The 22,130-nt window shown below is 37.2% G+C and overlaps 1 protein-coding gene across 9 annotated transcripts in view; it reads left to right on the top strand.

Moving 5' to 3' along the window:
* The window catches only part of PTER (phosphotriesterase related), a 143,838-nt gene that overhangs the window by 37,651 nt on the left and 84,057 nt on the right, over positions 1-22,130 (top strand). For all 9 annotated transcript variants that reach the window (XR_013379413.1, XM_077897068.1, XM_077897070.1 and 6 more), the window contains one exon: positions 171-436. Coding sequence is in view for 8 of the 9 variants with exons in the window: in XM_077897068.1 (XP_077753194.1) it covers positions 171-436 (266 nt within the window). In the remaining variant the exon portion in view is untranslated. The remainder of the gene's footprint in view (positions 1-170; positions 437-22,130) is intronic.

Below are 22,130 nucleotides of genomic sequence, written 5' to 3'. Positions count from 1 at the left end.
TTGAATTAGAGATTTGGCCTTTCTCATTGACCAATATTAATGGAATGGATGGCGAATACATTTTTTAAAGAATGACTGACCAAAGGAATAAAGCCAATGACATACTGTGGTGACTCTGGGTTGATAAATTCCACAGCCTATAATGTATTTTCTTTCCCGCTCTTCCTTAGCTTACTGATGTCCTCACTAATGAAATTCTCCATGGAGCTGATGGAACTACTATCAAGTGTGGCGTCATTGGAGAAATTGGTTGCTCCTGGCCTCTAACTGAGAGTGAGAAGAAGATTCTTCAAGCAACAGCTCATGCCCAGGCTCAGCTGGGCTGTCCTGTTATTATTCATCCTGGAAGGCATCCAAGTGCACCGTTTCAGATTATCCGCGTGTTGCAAGAAGCAGGCGTAGACATCTCCAAAACAGTTATGTCCCACATTGATAGGTAAGCAGACTCTCTCCAAAGTAGTTCAAGTCACCAGATGATTATGAATGATCAAATTAATATCATCAGATTAATGAAATACTAATCACCTACAGAAAACTACTAACCACCTGGATGATAGTATTTATAAAGTTTTACAACAGATGTTAATAAAAGTCAATGCTGCCATTTTTGTGTCCCGACTCTAGGTCTGTTAGTGTTCTAGGTTTTTTGTGTATATCATTTCTTATTTACTTAATCCTTCATAACCCTTCATAGTAACTGTCCCTGTTTACTTCACTTCTTTGCCTCAGGGTCTGATATTATAGTAGTTGCCAAGTCTATATGCTCAGTATTTGTCAGTAGTTGGAGTGATAAATTTATCTGCAAATATAAAGGGAAGGGAAAGTGAATGGTTTCACCCTGAGAAAATGTAAATATTCAAATTTGCTGTTGCGACTGATGGAAATTTGGAAAATGCAATTATAAACCATAATACTGGGGCACCTGGTGGCTCAGTCGGTTGAGCATCTGACTCTTGATTTCAGCTCAAGTCATGATCTCAGGGTTGTGAGATTGAGCCCCAAATCGGGCTCCATACTGAGAGTGGAATCTGCTTGAGATTTTTATTTCAAAATAAAAATCGGCTTCACTGTCTATAATAAATAAATAAATCTTAAAAAAAAACATAATAGTAATGGGTATATTATTTGTTTAGTAGTAGTCTTAGTTTCCCATGACTACTATAACAAATTATAAGAAACTGGGTGGCTTAAAACATGAGAACTTGACTCTACCATATGCTGTTAGATCTAGGGTAAGTTCATACAAATTTAAAATAATGTACTTGATAATGTTACTTTGTATGATATAGAACATATGTAGCATCTTTAATCAAGAAGGATGATTTCTTCACTTTTTTAAACAGTGTGATATATATCATGTAAATAAGTAAGATAAGATACATTTTTAAATTTTATAAATATTTCTTAGTTTCTTAAAAGCATTGTATTCTGCTATTATTATGCTTTCTATAGGTCCATTAGATTACATTAGTAACCATGTTCAAAATTGTATATTCCTACTTTGTGACTGCTCAATCTATTGGTTACAAAAAGAAGTAGGTTAAAATCTATTATGGTGGATTTTTTAGTTTCTAATTGTACAGGTTTCAGTTTGAAACTCCGCTATCACATGCATACAAGTTGTTTCACCTTCCTAGTGAATTAAAATTTATTTCAACATGTATTGATGTATTGAGCTGCTTTATCCCTAGTAATTTGAGTAATGCTTCCTGTTTTAGAGACCGTTTTATCTGATATTAATGTGACTATAGTGATCTCTCTATGTTAGTTTTATAATTTAAATGTGTCTTATATAAGGAGCATGTGGCTGGGTTTTGGGTTTTACCCAGTGTCTTCTTCTATATGAAAACTTCAGTTTATTTACATTGACTACTCACTAAAACATTTGTTCCACTTTTCCTTTTTTTTTTTTTAAGATTTTATCTATTTACTTATTTGAGAGAAAGAGAGTGTGTGCGAGCACATGTGAGTGGTGGGAGGGGCAGAGGGAGAGGTAGAGAATCTCAAGCAGACTCTTCACGGAGTGCGGAGCCTGAGGCAGGGCTCAGTCTTATGACTCCAAGATCATGACCTGAGTCAAAACGGAGTCTGTCACTTAACCAACTGGGCTATCCAGGCACCCCCCAACTTTTTCTTTTTGTCATAGTTAATGTCATCTTTTCTTATTTCTTTTATTGACTTTTTTCAACTTATTTTATCTTTCCCCTTTAACACTTTGGAAGGTATCTATACTATTTCTATCCTATCAGTGGTTATAATAGAAAATGTAACACATATATCTAACATACCAAATTTTAAATATAATGCATATTTTACCAACCTTCCTGGTAATACAAAGACTTTAGAATCCTTCACCTTAAATCACCGTCTGACATATGTACTATTTTTTCCAGGCTTTGTGCTTATCTTTTCTTAAACCCAGTGATTGGACATTATTTTACTATCATAAAACATATAGATGCTCAATGCATATTTAGATTAGCCTTTCTGTTGCTATTTTCTTTGCTTACCATTCCCTCTTCATCTCAGATCTTTATCTTTGAATTTCATAAGATACTTAATTTGAAGTTCCTTAATTGTGTGTCTGTTCTGGTAATGAATACTTAGAACATAATGTGTCTGAAAATGTCTTCACTTCATTCCTTCATTCATAAGAGATAATTAAATAGAATACATAATTTATAATAATTAATTAAAGCAGATAATTCTACTTAAAAGTTACTTTTTTGGGCAGCCTGGGTGGCTCAGCGGTTTAGCGCCACCTTCAGCCCAGGGCCTGATCCTGGAGACCCAGGATAGAGTCCCACATCAGGCTCCCTGCATGGAGCCTGCTTCTCCCTCTGCCTGTGTCTCTGTCAATCTCTCTCTCTGTGTCTCTCACGAAAAATAAATAAAATCTTTAAAAAAATTTACTTTTTCTAAGCACTTTAAAGATATTCCATTTTCAATAACGTTATTGCTGTTCATAAGCTGGCTGAACCTAAATATGCTTCCTTGGAGGTAACCTGACTTTTCCGTTTCTAACACCTTCGTCTCTGGGAGTCTGTATCTACACTATGATCTATCTCAGTGTGAATTTCTTTTTATTGTGTGTGCTTGGGATTCATGGATATGAAGATGTATTTTTCATTTGTTCCTGGGAACAAATGTTTTTGGTTCTTAATATTATAAACCAAATTGATAGGCTAGGCAACATATTGATTGTGCTGGAGAGAGAAGTAGTAAATAGGAAGATAGAGCTTTAAGAAAATAGATCATTAAAATAGATCTTTTTAAAAAAGTAAATAGGTTATAGAATTTTTTTAGAAACATTTAATTTTTTTATTTTAGAGAGAGAGAGAGAGAGAGAGAAAGGGAGAGTAAGGCTGCATGAAGGGAAGGGCAGAGGTAGAGAATCCTAAGCAGATTCCCTGCTGAGCCCAGAGCCCATCCTGGGGCTATCTATCTATCTCCCCACCCATGAGATTATGACCTGAGCCTAAACTGTGAGTTGGATGCTTAACTGACTGAAACACCCAGGTGTCCTCTCTTTGTTTTTGTTTTTCTTAAGGTTTTAACCTTCTTTATTTTGGATATTTTGCCTATACTTGTAGGCAGTAGGGGCACTACCAATCTGGGGCTACTTTAAACTCAGTTTTTAAAAATGAAAATACATGTTTATTTGTGGTAAAACTGTCATAATATAAAATTTACCTACCATCTTACTCATTTTGAAGTAGTGTTAAATACATTCATTCACACTGTGGTGCAACCAAACTCCAGAACCCTTCACTCACAAAAGTAAAACTCCGTACCCACTGAACAAGTCCCTACTCCTCCTCCCTATTGACCACAGCAACCACCATTCTACCATTTGTTCACCTCTATGAATCTGACATCTCCAGGTACCTCATACAAGTAGAATAATAAAGTATTGGTTTTTTTTTTTTTTTTTTTTTTGTGACTCTTCAAACTTTTGACTCAAGGAGTTAAGAACCACAGCAGTTCTATGAATTTTCTGGCCCCTATACTCGATGAAGACAGGCTCATGGCTATGGATTCTTCCTGAAGATGTTTTTTCTCAATCTGCTTCCCTTTCAGCAGAAACCAAGACTAAGAAAGGGGATGCCTGGGTGGCTCAGTGGTTGAGCGTGTCTGCCTTCGGCTCAGGGCATGATCCTGTGGTCCTGGGATCGAGTCCCATATCGGACTCTCCATAGAGAGCCTGCTTCCCCTTTGCCTGTCTCTGCCTCTCTCTTTGTGTCTCTCATGAATAAATAAATAAAATCTTAAAAAAAAGAGAGACTGAGAAAAGCATAGAATCTCCCAAGACTCCCTCTGTGGATCAGCTTTTTACCTGCTCCGCCACCCCCATGAGTATGGTCTGGGGGAGAGAGAACTCCTTTTATGTGCTGATGGGAACTATGTCTCCAGTTTACCTCCTTCCTCATCCAGGCTGGGCTCTGTCTTGCTTTGGCCCATTAACCTACCCTGCTCCCTGCCAGGCAGATGGATGCTCTAGGTCTTCCCTCACATTTCATTTTTTCTGCTCTCTTGTTTCTGCACCATGAGCCAGTCTTTCACTTCCCCACCAGCCTAACCAAGCATTTAAAAATATGACTTTTCCCCCATTCATTTTATTCAGTATTTTACATGCACTATGCTGGAAAAGCTTCCTGGCAACATTTAGTCCACCATGATCCTTAAAGGGGAATCCTTCCTAATTCTCTTTACAATTAGACAAGTAGGTAAGTTAGAAAATTATGTTTGACATTACTAGAAAGTAGGCTCTTGTTAGAAATGGTGAAAAAAGTCTTAACTCCAAGTACAGGAGGACATCCTTGCTCATAAAATCAAACAACACATATCTGTGCACATATGTGTATTTTCTTTTAAATAACAAAGCTACATGATCTAATTTTCAGTGGCTGCCATTCCAGTCAGTGCCTCCCTCTAGAATGGCTCAGGATGCACTTGAGAGGTTGGCCCGACATCAGACAAATTCAGAGCATGCTGGAAAATCCTGAAACCATTTCTAGAGCAGCCACCCATTCTGTACCTATATTAGGGACTATGCAGGGTTCCAGTGCCTGAAAAAGCAATACACAGAAGTAGGAACATTTCAGTGGAGAGGCAACTGGGCAAAATGGTTTCAGAAAAAGAGTGGTGCATTTGGAAAAACAAATGGAATAAAGTAACAGAAAAAAAAAAATTGGAGACAGATGCAGGCAACTTTAGCTTTTTGACGCGGGGGTTCACAGCAAGACAGTTGCCAGGCTGAAGCATGACTAGGTCAGCCTTTCACAGACTCTCTGAGGTCTGCTGGGCTGCACACACAATCTGATCTGTATTGAAAGGGCAAGGACTTCAGCTTTTCTAATGGGGACAAATCACAAAAGGGCATGTATTTCATGCAACAAAATGCATAGACAACACACACAAAGAAAGAAGCGTGTTCTGAAAACAAGACCTTCAGGAAAACAAAACAAGCCAAACAAAACACAGAATCATTCGTTTCTCTCGCCACCACGCCTTTTTAGGCATAAAGGAGAAGGCGCTGAACCCACAGGCTGTTCTGATTGTGCGGTGACCAGGCAAGGAGCAGGCTCTGCTCTGCAGCTGCTTTTTAGAACATTGGGGTCCTCACCAGGACTGACGCTCAGCCTTGACTACCTATAAAATTGGTGCATTTATCCCCTTAAAGTTAGGACTTCTATCACTTGAGAAAAAAAAAGAATTCCAAGATGTTCACCAGCACGTTAAAGCAATGAAATCTTTTGAAGGTGTATAAATCTTCACTAGCATTCATGCACAAGGCAGTTTATCTCAAAATGTACACACACGTATGCACACACTCACACAACATGGCCACAATAGTAAAACTGCCATCTACCTATCCAAAAGGAGCACTAGGGACCCTGAGAGGGAAGAGTTAATGAATGGTGGACACCTCAGGACACCTCTGAACCACATTGTTGTCATGTGACCATTTGTGACCTGCTTAAGGTCATTTACCTGGAGATAACAACCTGACAAGATAAATCTGCTTCTGTGTCTAGGCCCTCCCCTAACCATCTGTTCTCCCTAAGAAATATGGGCCTGCGGACATGCTTGTGGAGGGCTGTGAATTTAGCCCCAGGGAACGTGGCAGGGGGCTGCCCTTGACAGGTACAGCCACCCAAAGTCAACAGTTATTGGAAAACTAACACCAGCACTTAGGTGTCCCTGTTTGGGTTGTGAATCCACAAAGGGTTTATGCCTTTGAATCATGTATTATGATTTTACTACCTGTTAAAACTCTCTCTACATTTCCAGTTGGTGTATGATCACAGCACTGCCTCTGCCCCTGGTCTAATACAGGGTGTGCGTGATTAAAGAAGATGCACCATGGATGGCCTTTTTGCAATTCATTTCCAAGGAAATATTATCCTTCGTGTACTGTAGAGGAGCTGGAGGGATTTTTGTGGCAACATGATTCTTTCGTTACCAGTGAAAGCTGGGTAAAACAATGTGGCTGGAAGGCATCTGGGTGCTATTTCCTGATTAAGTTTTGCATCTCGGGAGGGCAAAAGACAGGTGCTATGCCTCTGATCTTTTTTTCTACTTGGTTATCTATCTAACAAACCACGGAGCTTTGATGGAAATCCAAGGCCTACAGTTTGATGAGGAGCACAATAATAATTAAGTGCAGGAAAAGAGTCCACCTTTCTCTTTGAAAATTGCTCCCTGGGGAGGGTAGGATTTGACCCAACGGTTTTGGAAGAAAAGGTAGAACACAAGGGATGGCCTAATAATGCATTTTATTCTCTCTACCTCTGACCATTCATGCCAAATTCACCTAACTCTTTAAAGAATACAATTTTGACACATTTTTTCATGCTTTTATTTAGATGAAGTGAGAGGATGGAATATTGCTTCATTCATTCATTCAACAAGTATTTATTGAGTGTCTCATGTACTAGATGCTGGGATGGAGCAGGGAACACAACACATTCTCTGCTTTCTAACTGATGACTGAATTATAATTATAGTGACTTTTAACCTTACGGTTGTCTTTGAAAAGCCACTAAAAAATTATTATCTGGTATCCTCCGAACTGTACACTTTTAATTCCTATGAATGCTAATGAATTAACATGAACTCACTCAAAAACAATTCCAGGCAAATGTTTGGCCAACTTAAACTGGGCAAAACATCTTTATATACTTAAATAGTAAGGTAGGATTTTTAAGAAAGAACAATTGGTATGTCCTGCACATGAAATGGTTTATCACATTTAGAATCCTGTGTGTACCATGCTGTATTGCTTAACGGTTTATTATTAGCATTATGCATATGCATGCATTATGTGCATAAGTAGAGTACGCCTGAGAGGAATGAGTACACATTGTATAGTATATACATTGTGAACATTATTTATAGTAAAGACAACTTATTTAGTCATATTGGCTCAGATCCTACCATGGAGTGAAAAATGAAAGAAATCAGTTCAGGCAACAAAGTAGAGGCCTGATAAGCAAGTGAGAGTTTTAAAAAGAAAATGTGTACTAAGAACACTCTCCTTTTTAAGTTTACTAATGTTCACTGACATTTCTTCTGCTATCACTATGACAGATGATAGGAAAGAAAAACTAGAAAAAAAAGAGAAAAAAACCCAAATGCTTTTAAACATGTCATTATGGCCGCTTGTCTGTAACTTGTAACACTGTGGCCAAATTTTATATAAAAATCTACGTTAGTTTGTTGGTTGGAGAGAGTACTCACTGACATAGAAACACAAACTCTGAATACATTTAAGGTTAAAATTGTGTGATGATATTGGCAGCAGCTATTCCTTAATTAGTGCAATGTATATTCATTCTGTCTCTGTTCTATGCATGGGACGATGGAGAAATGGTGTGCTGGCGTCATGTTGCTTAATTTCCGGTTCTGACACCAGCACTTTTTTGTGTGATCTTGACCAAGTCACTTAAACCTTCCAGTCCTTTGCTTATCTGTCAAAAGGGGTTAAGAAAAATTACTTCTAACCCTTTAAAGCGTTATGGGGATTCCCCCCTATTATTGTTTATCATGGATTTCCTTTCTTTGCAGGACCTATTTAATACGAAAATAAAAAAAATCCAGACAAACGTTTGACAGACTGAAAGGTAGCAGAACTTCTTAAAACACATAAATAATGCCAAATAAAATGCACTTAAGCTATGCTAGTAATTGATATTTGTGAAGTATCCCAAATCGTACTCTTTAACAGACATTTGGGCAGACCAGCCCATGTCAGGGCCAAAGCACTGGTCAGGTATTCTCTCCAGTACATTATATCCATCCAAACCTCCTACCAGTATTTTTTTTTTTTTCTAAAGCGATTTCTCATGACTCTGACACCATTCCCATGAAATGTGACATTTTAAAAAATAGGATTGCCATGTCTATGAGATTTATCTTCAATCTTCTCAATACCATCATTCCCTGAACTGTGTACTGCCTTACATGAAAAACACAACCTCTTTTGTGCTATGTGGCAGCTGGAAAGTTCATATGGTAAAAAGCTCTTCCTAGGGTATATAAACTGTGAAATGTATTTTAAAATAAAGTTTTAATTACACTTCACAATTCAGAGCCAACTTCTGGTTTTAGTCTAATTTAAACAAGGGTTTTTCTCTCCTGAAGCCATCTGTTCCTTTTGCGTAAGTCTACACTTAAGTCATAATATTGAAAGTGTGACATCATTCCTTCTATGATGTCATTAAATATCTCTGTAAGGTCTGGATCCAGGCAGTCAGGGAAGTGAATAATGTAGGAGGAAGATGCTTATTCAAATATAGGTAATGGGGAATACTATTAACACAGAACAACTTGAATTATTTTTCTATTGCTTTTCATTTCCAATTATGTTCTCATGTTGAAAAGGCTGTTCCATAAAAGTAAGGCCTTAATACAAAAAGAAAAAATGCATCTTTAAAATACATATATGGAATAAACGAATGTGTTCATGTGAATGCACCATTCTAATTGCAGGTTTGACTTTGTGTGAAACCAAAGTTTCTGAGCAATCTTTAATTGGAATAACGAGTTTTACTTTCTAACCCTAGGCAGTGTTTAGACCACACATTAAGAACTTAGGGGGAGGCTGGAAAGATGGCAGAGCAAGAGGACCCTAAGCTTGCCTCATCCCACAAATACAACGCAACAATGCATCAGTGTGAATAACTCAGAAAGTGACCTGAAGTCTACCAGAACAAACTCCATCGCTGAAAGTAGAGAAGAGGCCACATCAGAGAGGACAAAGGGCAGAGATGCAGTGTGTGGAATGAAACAGGCTGGCTCTTCTTGGGGGCTGGATGAGCCCTGGGTGAGGAGAGGAGAGAGAAATAGGCTAATACGTGGGCTGCACAGGGAAGACCTATCTCCATAGTATTTGGCTTTGAAAGCAAGACGGGACAAATTTTCTGGGTTCTTACCAGAATTTAATCAGAGGACCTTAAAGCCTGGACTTTTGAAAAATTGGAGGACTCATTTCTGGGAAAGCCCAGAGATAAGCTGAATTTTGCCCTTCAAGAGACAGTATAACAAACAGCCCATGGAGATACAGCCTAGAAGCAGAAGTTTGAAAAATGCCTGGGGCATGTGGGAGAGAAAGCTATTTAGTCATCTCAGAGCAAGTCTGGAGGGGCAGGGATCACTGGAAGAACCCCTCAGGAATCAAAGAGCTGCCAGGTGCCATCTTCCTCCCTCACCCCCCCGGCATAAACACCAAGCCTACCTGTGAGAACCAGTAGGGCATCACCATCTACTACCTAACTTGCTTACACCAAGCCCCACTCACCTTGACTTCAGTGGATCTGCTTGGAGGTCCACACCAAGACATATAGTGATTAAAAGGGTAAAAAGTACTGATTTTAAAAAACCTTAAAAGCAAAAAAAGGGGGCACCTTGGCTGGCTTGGTTGAGCATCTGACACTTGATTTCGACTCAGGTCATGATCTCAGGGTCCTGAGATCTAGGCCCATGTTGGGCTCTGTGCTCAGTGGGGATGAGTCTGCTTGAGATTCTCTCTCTCTCCCTCTCCCTCTGTCCCTCCCCCCATTCTCTCTCTCTCTCTCTCTTCCTGAAATAAATAAATAAATCTTTAAAAAAAAAAGGCAGCAAAAGAAGACAGTTACATACATGGGAAACCCCATATAGCTATCAGCAGATTTTCCAACAGAAACTTTGCAAACCGTAAAACAGTGGCATGATCTAGTCAAAGTGCTGACAAGAAAAAATCTGCAGCCAAGAATACTCTATCCAGCTAGGCTACCATTCAGAATAGGAGAAATAGTTTCTCAGACAAGCAAAAGATAAGGGGTTCATGACCACTAAACCCGCCCTACAAGACACATTAAAGGAGACTTTCTGAGTGGAAAAGAAAGACCATAAGTAAGAGTAAGAAGAAAAGTAGGAAACATAAAATCAGTAAAAATAAATATCTCTGTAAAAGTCAGTCAAGGGATTCACAAAATAAAGGGATGTAAAATATGACACTTATATACCTAAAACATGGGTGGGGGGAACAAAAAATGGGTTCAAGCTTAAGCAACCATCAACTTAATATAGACTGCTATATGCAGATGTTATATACAAATCTAATGGTAACCACAAATCAAAAACCAGTAATAGATATGCAAAAATAAAGAGGAAGGAATCCAAGTATATCATTAAAGAAAGGCAGCAAATCATGAGAGCACAAGAGAAGAAAGGATCAGAGAAAATCTATAGAAACAACCATGAAACAAGTAACAAATGGCAATAAATACACATCTATCAACAATTATTTTGAATATAAATGTCCTAGATGCTCCAATCGAAAGACATAGGGTGATAGGATGGTAAAAAAAATAACCCATCTATATGCTGCCTATTAGAGACTTCTTTTAGCCCTAAAAACAGCTGCAGATTGAACGTGAGGGGATGGAGAAACATCATGGAAATGGATGTCAAAAGAAAGCTGGGGTAGCAATACTTATAATGGACAAAAAGGACTTTAAAACAAAGACTGTATAAGAGACAAAGAAGAACACTATATAATAATAAAGAAGACAGTCCAACAAGAAGTTAGAACAATTATAATTATCCATCACCCAACACAGAGGCAGCCAAGTACATAAAGTTGCTATTAACAAACATAAAGGAAATAATAATAATACAATAATAGTTGGGGAATTTAATGTGCCACTTACATTAATAGACAAATAACCCAAATAGAAAATCAACAAGGAAACAGTGGCTTTGAATGACACACTGGACCAGATGTAACTAACAGATATATTCAGAACATTCCACCATAAAACAGCAGAAGACACATTCTTTTCAAGTGCACATGGGACATTTTCCAGAAGAGATTACATATTAGACCACAAAACAAGTCTCAACAAATTCAAAAAGGCTGAAATCATACCATGCATCTTTTCTGACCAAAACACTATGAAACTAGATCAAACACAAGAAAATATCTGGAAGGGGCACCTGGGTAGCTCAGTGGTTGAATATCTGCCTTTGGCTCAGTCATGATCCTGAGGTCCTAGGATCAAGTCCTGCATTGAGTTCCACACAGGGTGCCTGATTCTCCCTCTGCCTATGTCTCTGCCTCTCTCTTTCTCTGTCTCTCATGAATAAATAAAAGTCTTAAAAAAAAAGAAAATATCTGGAAAGAGCACAAATACATAGAAGTTTAAATAACATGCTACTAAACAATAAATGGGTCAAACAAGAAATCAAAGGAGTGAAAAGTTACATTGAATGAAAATTGAAAACATAATAGTTCAAAACCTTTGGGATGCAGCAAAAGCAGTTCTAAGAGGGGAGTATGTAGCAATACATCTATCTCAAAAAGCAAGAAAAATCTCAGCTAAGCAACCTAACCTTACACCTAAAGGAGCTAGAAAAGAAGAACAAACAAAACCTAAAACTAGCAGAAGGAAGGAAATAATAAATATTAGAGCATAAATAAATGAGATAGAAACCAAAAAATCAATAAAACAGATCAATGAAACCAGGAGCTGGTTCTTTGAAAAGAGCAACAAAATTGATAAGCCTCTAGCCAGACTCATCAGAAAAAAAGGTGGGAGGGGAGAGTAAGGATTCAAATAAACAAAATCAGAAATGACAGAGGTGAAATAACAACCAACACAACAGAAATCAGAGAATATTATGAAAAATTATATGCCAAAAAAACTGGACAACCTAGAAACATATAACCTACCAATACCCAAGCAAGGAAAAACTGAAAATCTTAACAGACCAATTACCAAGAATGAAATTAAATTATTAATCAAAAAATTATCAAAAATAAAAGTACAGGACTTTCAGCCTCATAGGTGAATTCTACCAAACAGTTAAAGAACAGCTCATACCTATTCTTCTCAAATTATTCTGAAAATATAGAAGAGGAAGGAAAACTTCCAAATTCATTCTGTGAGGCCAGCATTACCCACAAACCAGATAAAGATACCACACAAAAAAAAGGAAACCACAGGACAATATCTCTGATGAATATAGATGCAAAAATCCTCAGCAAAATATTAGGAAACTGAATACAAGAATACATTAAAAAAATCATTCACCACAATCACATAGAATTTATTTTCAGGACACAAAGGTGGTTCAATATTCCCAAATCAATCAATTTGATATATCACATCAGTAAGAAAAAGGATATGATCCTTTTGACTATATGATCATTTCAATAGATGAAGAAAAAGCGTTTGACAAAGTACAACATCCATTCATGATAAAATCCCTCAAGAAAGGAGGGTTAAAGAGAATATACTTCAACATAATAAAGGTCTTATATGAAAATCCAACAGCTAGCAACGTAATCCCTGGAGAAAAACCGAGAGCTTTTCCCTTAAGGTAAGGAATAAGACAAGGATGTCTACTCTCACCACTTTTATTCAACTTAGTACTGGAAGTCCTAGCCACAGCAATCAGACAACAAAAAGAAATAAGAGGTATCCAAATTGGCAAGAAAGACGTAAAACTATCACTATTTTCAAATGACATGATACTATATCTAGAAAACACTGAAGACTCCACCAAAAAAGCTACTAGAACTGATAAATGAATTCAGTAAGGTCGCAGGATACAAAATCAATATACAGAAATCCAAGCATTTGTGTACACTAATAATAAAGCAGCAGAAAGAGATATTAAGAAAACAATCCCTTTTCAATTGCACCAAAAGTAATAAAATACCTAGGAATAAACTTAGCCAAAGAGGTGAAAGGCCTGTACTCTGAAAACAATAAAACACTGATGAAAGAAATTGAAGAGAACACAAATGGAAAGATAGTCCATGTTCATTGATTGGAAGACAAATATTGTTAAAATATCCGTACAACCCGAAGCAGTCTACAGATTTAATACCATCCCTATCAAAATACCAACAGCATTTTTCACAAACTAGGACAAGCAATTCTAAAGTATGTATGGAACCAAACCAAACAAACAAAAAGCCCTAAATAGTGAAAGCAATCTTGAAAAAGAAAAACAAAACTGGAGATATCACAATTCCAGATTTCAAGTTATACTACAAAGCTGTAGTCATCAAAACAGTATGGTATTGGCACAAAAACAGACACAGGATTAGTGAAACAAAATAGAAAGCCCAGAAATAAACCCATAATTATATGGTCAATTAATATTTGACAACGGGTAAAAGAATATGTGATAGGGGAAAAGAAAAACAAGCCTCTTCAAGTAATGTTGGGAAAACTAGATAGCTTTGTGAAAAAGAATGAAACTGGGCCACTTTCTTACACCATACACAAAAATAAACTCAAAATGGGTCAAGGACCTAAATGTGAGACCTGAATCCATAAAAATCCTAGAAAAGAGCACAAGCAGTGATTTCTCTGACATCAGTCATAGCGACATCTTTCCAGATACGTCTCCTGAGACAAGGGGAATAAACACAAAAATAAAACACTGGGATTGCATCAAAAGAAAAAACTTTTGCACAGCAAAGGAAACAACCAGCAAAACTAAAAGACAACCTACTGAATGGGAAAATGGGAAAAAATATTGGCAAATTAGATATCCAATAAAGTTAGTATCCAAAATATATAAAGAACTTATACAACTTAACACACACAAAAAAACAATCCCATTAAAAAATAGGCAGAAGACATGAACAGATCTTTCTCCAAAGAAGACATCCAGTGGCCAACAGACGCATGAAAAGATGCTCAACATCACTCAGTCATCAGGGAAATGCAAATCAAAACCATAATGAGTTATCACTCACAACTTTCAGAATGGCTAAAATCCAAAAAGTCAAGAAACAAGTGTTGATGAGAATGTAGAGAAAAAGTAACTCTCATTCACTGTTGGTGGGAATACAAACTGGTGCAGCCTCTGGAAAACTATGGAGGTTCCTCAGAAAATTAAAAATAGAACTACCCTACATTGTAAGAATCGCACTACTGGGTATTTAACCAAAGAATAGAAAAACACTAATTTGAAGGGATATATGCATCCCTATGTTTATTGCAGCATTATTTACAATAGCCAAAGTGTGGAAGTCACCCAAGTGTCCATCAATAGATGAAAGGATAAAGAACAAGGGAATATATATATATATATATATATATATATATATATATATATATACACACACACACACACGAATATAAACATATATGTGTATATGTATGTAAAATATATATTATATATACACGAATATATATGAATATTATATTATTCAGACATTATATATGTATATATATTAATATTATTCAGACATTTAAAAACCCCCACAAAATCTTGCCATCTGCAACAATATAGGTGGATTTAGAGAGTATAATGCAAAGTGAAATAAGCCAAGTTGAGAAAGACAAATACCATATGACTTCAGTCATATGTGGAATTTAAGAAACAAAATGAACTAACAATGCAAAAAAAAGAAGGGAGATACAAACCAAAAAAACCAGACTCTTAACTAGAGAACAAACAGATGGTCACCAGAGGGGAGGTAGGTGGGGGGGATGAATGAAATAGGTTAAGGGGATTAAGAGTAACACTTATGTTGATGAGCATTGAGTAATACATAGAACTGTTGAATCACTATATTGTATACCTGAAACTAATATAACACTGTATGTTAAGCACAATGGAATTAAAATTAAAAAAAAGAAAAACAACTTGCTTCATTACATTTAGTTTCTATTTTGACATTAAAAATAAAATAGTTGAAATTTATCAGTTAAGAATGTTTCAGATGTATAAAGTGCAACTGCCATTAGCAATAAAGGAGTATACATGAATAGTGTTATAGAATTACATTTATACTGAATTTATTAGATTATAGTAATTTACATATTAATTTCTTTGAAACATTATATTATAAATAATTAAATATTCATCGGTATTACATGGACAGTTCTAGGTGAGCTTAGTAATTCTCTTAAGCAGTTGTTGAAAAACTCCTATAAAATATTAAAGAGTCGCACATAACACTATCTACAAATATTCACTGGTTTTAAACTGAGCAACTCAGTGGGGAGAGAAACAAAGAAGTTTTTTTGGGAATTACTTTTGTGATAACTTTTAAAATAGTCATTGAAACTCAGCATTGTTTTTAATAAATCAGTTGTATAGATATATCCACCTATTTCTGTATTTGTATGCCAGCTCTAAAAAATTACGTGGTCCAATTCATTAATTTTAGGATTGAATATATTCTGTGCTTCTCTCTGTGTCAGGCCCTGAGCTAGTCTGATCTCAAGTTAGTGCTGCTAAGTCTCTAGGCCCAGGAATTCATAGAAAAGTCACAGTGAAGTGTAATGGAAAGAAAATGCACTAAATAGGAGTAGGAATACCTGGGGTTTTGATCAGTTAAAAGATCCAAGCTTTAGCTTCTTCATCTATCCAATAATGATAATATGTGGCATAGTGATTTCACCAGTGGATTGGGAGTTTCAGAACTGGCTCCTCCCATGCTCTTGGTATCATTTAATGCTACTAACATCTAATCAGCTGCCCTCCATTCTCCTTCTCCATTGCTGTCACTATGGGGAGAGTGACTCACCACTTACTCTTCCTGCTGCTTGCCCTATTCTTGTCAAGGACAGCGTTATTCACCCAGGTGTTAAATCCCTCCCTTTCCTGCACCCCCACATGATGACACCTGTCTACCTCACTAAGATCTCCAAATATGAGCCCTCTTATCCAGTCCTCCATGGTTAAGTCAGGCCCTCATCTACCACCTGAACCATTGTAATAGTCTCCAAACAGGAATCGCTCCCTTAGCTTTGCCCACATGGCCACCATTTTGATCTAAGTGCAAACTGGATTACATTTCTCAACCGTGACTTACAGCTCTTTAAGGACCCCTTCACTTCCGCACAAAATCCAGACATCTTCATCATCTGGTCTGAACTCATCCCTCCACCTCCCCTCCCATTATCTCTAGCACCCACACCAAGCTTGCGCTAATGCCACACTGACTGTGATGCTGAGCGCCCCATGCTGATTGTTCTCACATGCTTCTCACACAAGCTAGTCCCTCTGCTGGGGATACTCCATTCTCCCTTATCTACCTGGCAGTCTTTCTTCAATATGCAGCTCATGAAAGGTTTTCTTCTTTACAAAGCTTTTCCTGAATGAGCTGAGCAGGGTCTGTTATCTCTTTCTCTGAGCCAGCCCAGTTCCTAGCAGTCCTTTTTATTACTACACTAGGTAGGTCTGTAAAACAATTACATGTTTCCATGTCTCCTTTTTCTAATAGACACTGGACTTCTTGAAGGATGGGGCAGTGTGTTTGTTATTTGTCTTTGTTTATCCAGCTAATATCTCATTGTATAAGTTGATGATCAATAATTTCTTATAGGTGGAGACGCCTGGGTGACTCAGTGGTTGAGCATCTGTCTTTGGCTCAGGGCGTGATCCTGGGGTCCTGGGATCAAGTCCTGCATCAGGCTCCCTGCAGGCAGCCTGCTTCTCCCTCTGCCTATATATTTGCCTCTCTCTATGTCTCATGAATAAATAAATAAAATCTAAAAAAAATAATTTTTTAATAGGTGAATAGTTGCTTCTATCCTCATGTACTTTGGCTTTGATAATTACAGCTTTATCTTCAGGAACAACAAGATTCTTTCTCTCTCTCTCTCTCTCTTCTTTCTTTCTTTTTCTTTCTTTCTTTCTTTCTTTCTTTCTTTCTTTCTTTCTTTCTTTCTTTCTCTTTCTTTCTTCTTTCCTTCTTTCTTTCCTTCTTTCCTTTTTCGACTCTCAACAGGTTTTCTTTTAATCAACCATCCCTAAACACCTGAATCCCACCAACCTTTCTCTGAGTTGTCTTCTATTAAACAGACTCCACTCAAATGACTTATTCCTTTCATTTTTCTTTCATAACTCTTCATATTTAGTTGTACTAAAATAAAGTTTTCAACATATTAAATGTAATTATGAGTTTAAATACCTATCTCGATCCCTTATAATTTACATTCCTTTAGACAGCAGCTTAAATTCCTTCCTCATATCTGTATTCCCAGCAGAGGCTAGTGTATAAGGTGGTTGATAGTACAAGATAGTAGGTGCTTGCTGAATTAATTCATGAAGATATGCCTGAATGTATGAAAAGAAATAATGTATTTGAGAGTTCTTTGAAACTGGAAAGCCCAAGACAAATGCTAGATATTGTTATCATCTGGATCACACCCACGAATCATATCCTTTCCTATCTGCTCCTTAGTTCTTTCTACCTAGACATCCTACAGACCCTTGTCTAAATTATCACCTCACACAGACTTCCTTGCTCCCACTCAGAATGCATTTTGACATTAAACTAAACCCCTCAGTGTTTGGATAAGATCAAGAATATAAAGAGGTTTGAAAAACAGAATCAATGGTCTTGCAATTTAGTACCAGCCTTAAAATACTAGTAAATGATAACCATATTCTGAAAATGAAGATTCCCACTTCACTTTAGGTGCCATTTTTTTGGCTGATGGCAGTATATTTGTGATTAATTTATGCTTGTTCCTTATATAGAACGAATTTATTAGTTAGGGAGCAAAGGTATAAAATATAGAACAAAGAAATAGTATATATAATATAAATGACAAGAACAAATACTTGATACAAAAATTTCACCTTTTTCCCAGGAAAGCCCTGCACATTTTACAAACACCACTGCCACCCCTTCATCCACCTGGAAGAAGGGACTTTCTCCAGTGTGAAAGGGCAGCAGTATAGCTTCTCTGTATCTCAAAATCACCCCACTGACTGTTTAGGGCAAGAGGTGAAAAATACTTACCTTAAGCACTGGAGAAGATTGGAATAAGAAAATATAATTTTCATGGATATAGAATATGGAATGAGCAGAACTGGCTGGAGTTGACACCTCCCCTTGTATGAGAAGTACTATGAGGTCACTGATGACTGGAAGGGACAGGACCTTTGCTAATTCTCATCTGAAAGACGTCAAGCAGAGTACATTTTCCCATGGTACCATTTTGACATTTGGAGTCAATCCTTCCTCCAAGTGAAAAAAAAGTCACTTGCATAAATGCAACTTCAGTAGCACCTTGACAGTCCCTGGAAGTCATCCAGCGGGATGCCAATTTAATGTGGATAAGTCACCCTGTTAGACATATGTGGTGCAGGGTTGGTCCAAGGTGCCTTTGTGGTGGGGTGCACTGCTCCATAGCTAAGTGCTAGGGAGAAGGCATGGGGCTGCTGCATGTGGGAGATGCTCCCTCCCATCACAGAAGGGGCAGCATGGCCTAAAAATATGGCTTCTACGACAAACACATTCTGGCTTTATTCTCAACCTGTCACTTTGGAAGTTGAGTTACTTAACTTTTCTGAGTCTTAGTTTCTTCATCTATGAAATGGGATGATCATACCTTCCTCATACAGTTTTTGCAAGGATTAAATGAGATAGGGATGTTTTAAGTACCTGATAATTATTATGTGTTTATTTTATTTTTGCTTCATCTCACTCTCTCATCGTATCCCCCATTAACATCTAATCCCAAACTCTGGGTTTTTTTTTTTTTTTTCAGGACTTTCCTTTGAAAATTGTGCATGATCACCAATGCTATTTTTTCCGCATGGATTTTGCACATCAGTAAGGGAATGAAAGTGAATTTATTTCTCAGTTTCCTTCACACTAATGTTCAGTTATCCAGAGGGTGTCATATCGCCAAATGTCAGTAAAAATAATATATATATAGCATAATATGTAGTATGTAATATATAATGTATGATTTCATCTATCTATCTATCGTCTGGCTTTTTAATGATAGCAACTTTGCCAGCTTCATTTTTTAACTGCATGTTCCAAATGTCCAAATACCAGCTTTTGCTTCCCCTTCTGAAGAAATCTTTTCTCCACGTGATTATGAAAATTTTAAGGATATTTTACAGAAGGACCATTTCCCCCACAACCACCACGCACCGCAAATCATACTCCTTTCTATGTGCTATTCTACAGAATAAGAATTCCCAGGGGCTACTTTTGAAACTCACATGTGTAAATGAATCTTATGAAATATGTTAGTCTTCCTCTAGAAAGATATCTTCACCTATGGTGATATTCTTCAATAACATTTATAATATAGGAAGCATTTACATAAAATGACATCTGGAAAACTGGATTCCCCATTCTTCTCTGAGAGGAGGCTGTTATAAGACCACATCAAAAAGGTCACACATGGCCTCAGGGGCCACTAAAAGCCTTGGCTTTTTCTCTGAGGGAAATGGGAAGCCATTGCTGAGTTTTGAGCACATGAGAGACCTGATCTGACTTAGTTGTGGTGATGGCCTTTGGTTGCTATATTTAAATCGACTGTAGTTGAGCAAAGGCAGAAAAGCAAGAACAGTTGAGAAAAAGATGGTGGTGATTTGGACCAGAAGGGTAGTAGGAGAGATGGTTACATCTCCAGATTCTGGTCAGATTTTGAAAGTCAAGCCAAAAAGCTGTCCCAATAGGCTGGATGTGTAGTGTGAAACAAAGAAAGCAGTCAAGGATGACTATAAGGTTTTTGGCCTGAGCAAATGCATAAATGGCGTTGCTATAAGCCCAGAGAGGGAAGGGTGTTAGAAAAGCTGGTTTGGAAAAAAAAAGAAAAGAAAAGCTGGTTTGGGATAGTAGATGAAGGCTTTAGTTTGAGACATGTTAAGCCTGAGCTGTCTATTAGACACCCAAGTTGAGATAGCAAACAGGCAATTAGATATGTAATTCTGAACTTTAGGAGAGGTCTGGTCTGGTGATAGAAGACCCTTAAGACGTGCCTCTTGATATTTTTAAGAGGCTTAGAGCATTGTCAGGCTCCTAGTGAGAAAATAAGCAATGGTCACAATTCATATAGTTCCTTCTCCTTTGACCATGTCATTTGAATCATCCAACATAACTGTAATGGTCAAATACTGCCTACCATATGTATTTACACTCTGAGCTAACAGTTAAAGACATTTACAAAGTAATCCTTTTTTTCTTTTCAGGTTTACCACCGCCTTGCGCACCCATGCTAGTTTGATGAGAAACTCACTTCTCGAGCGTATTTTGTAGGGAGCAAATTAAAGTTCAAAATAAAGATTAACACAACACTATGTCTGCTACAGTCAGTGCAATTCTGGAAAACGTCCTTTGAGCACAAAATATTTAGCAGTAGAAGTCATGTAGAATGATGGTTCGGATAGTTGATTCTAGCATTAAAATGAATTCATATTCCAACACATCACCTTGAATAAGTCTCTAATCTCTCACTTCTCCAGTTTCCTCATCTGTAAAATTGAGATCAGTGGGATTATAGAGAATCTTAAGTGGAGTAATAAATACAAAGAAAGTGCTTAGCACAATGCCAGACACAAGTAAATTCTTATAATTTTCAGCTATTATGATGATAAGCAACTTTACTTTTTGTTTTCAATTGTAACTAAAGACTAAAAAAGTTCCCTGTGTCTTTTCATTTACTATAGACTTTTCATTGAATACCTATTTCGATAGGTCACTTAAAATTTAGAAAACCTAGTCTCAAGGAATTAAGCAAAGGAAGGCAAAAATACATTAGGAGCAGAAATCAGAGTCTGATCCAATGTGTTATTGGCACCTTCATCCCCTGCTTGTCTCCCCACCCACCCCCAGCACCTTGCCCATATTGGTAATTAACAAGCTGAAGCAACGGACTCCAAAGAAATACACAAAACTTCCTCTTCCCTCTTATGTTATTTTAATTGTGTGTATTTTGTTTTTAAGCATGGCTCTTTGGGGGAAAACACAATGTGTCTACTATAGAAAAACACATATTCTTTTAGGCAAGTAATTTTGGAAGCAAAAGATGGTCTCCAGGGTATGAAGATGGAAAAGGAGTAGTATTAGCAGAAGATAGCACAGAATGCGCATTTTACAGTGTAAAAGAAAGATATTTTAGCCTCCCTGCCTAAAACAACATTGTGCACTATCAGTTATGCTGAATTGTTGAATAAAAAGGAACCAGCTACAATATGACTGCTCAGAGTAAAAGTCAATAGTCAACTCCTAGGTAGCATCCCAAGACAGCAGAAATCTCTCGCACTCATGACACACAGAGGCTTAATTGGTCCTCCTATGGTTTGGAAGAAAGGCCTTGAAAATACTTCTGACCTCTTTGAAGCAGATTTACAGACATATAACAGTGCTTTAATCCTTGCATCCTAGAATTGCCAAGGTAATAGAATATCAGTGGATAAAAGCCTAGTAAGACAATGATCATCTGATATTCCAACTCTGTGCCAGGCCAATTTGGGATTTCAATCACTTCCTTTCTCTGAGCCCTGAACTCCCCTCACATAATGTCTAAGGGGTGTATTTTTCCTTTACATTTTTTCCATATTGTCTCCTGATAGGTTTCTCTTCTTTCTTTCTTTCTTTCTTTCTTTCTTTCTTTCTTTCTTTCTTTCTTTCTTTCTTTCTTTCTTCTTTCTTTTTCTTTCTTTCTGTCTTTCTTTCGCTCTCGCTCTCTCTTCCTTCCTTCTTCTCTTTACCTTTCCTTCTTTCTTTCTTCTCCATGTGTTTGAATGTCTACCATGGAATTTTTGGCTAACTTAATGCATCCCTTTTTACTTGTTCTAATCTAAATTCCTTGAGATAATCTACTCTTGCTCTGAACTCTGCTCCCTTGTCTGCAGCTGGT

This window comes from Canis aureus, chromosome 5, assembly GCF_053574225.1.
Source record: "Canis aureus isolate CA01 chromosome 5, VMU_Caureus_v.1.0, whole genome shotgun sequence".
NCBI lineage: Eukaryota > Metazoa > Chordata > Mammalia > Carnivora > Canidae > Canis > Canis aureus.
The sequence above is the reverse complement of the archived record's forward strand: the minus strand, read 5'-3'. Positions and strand labels throughout refer to the sequence as shown.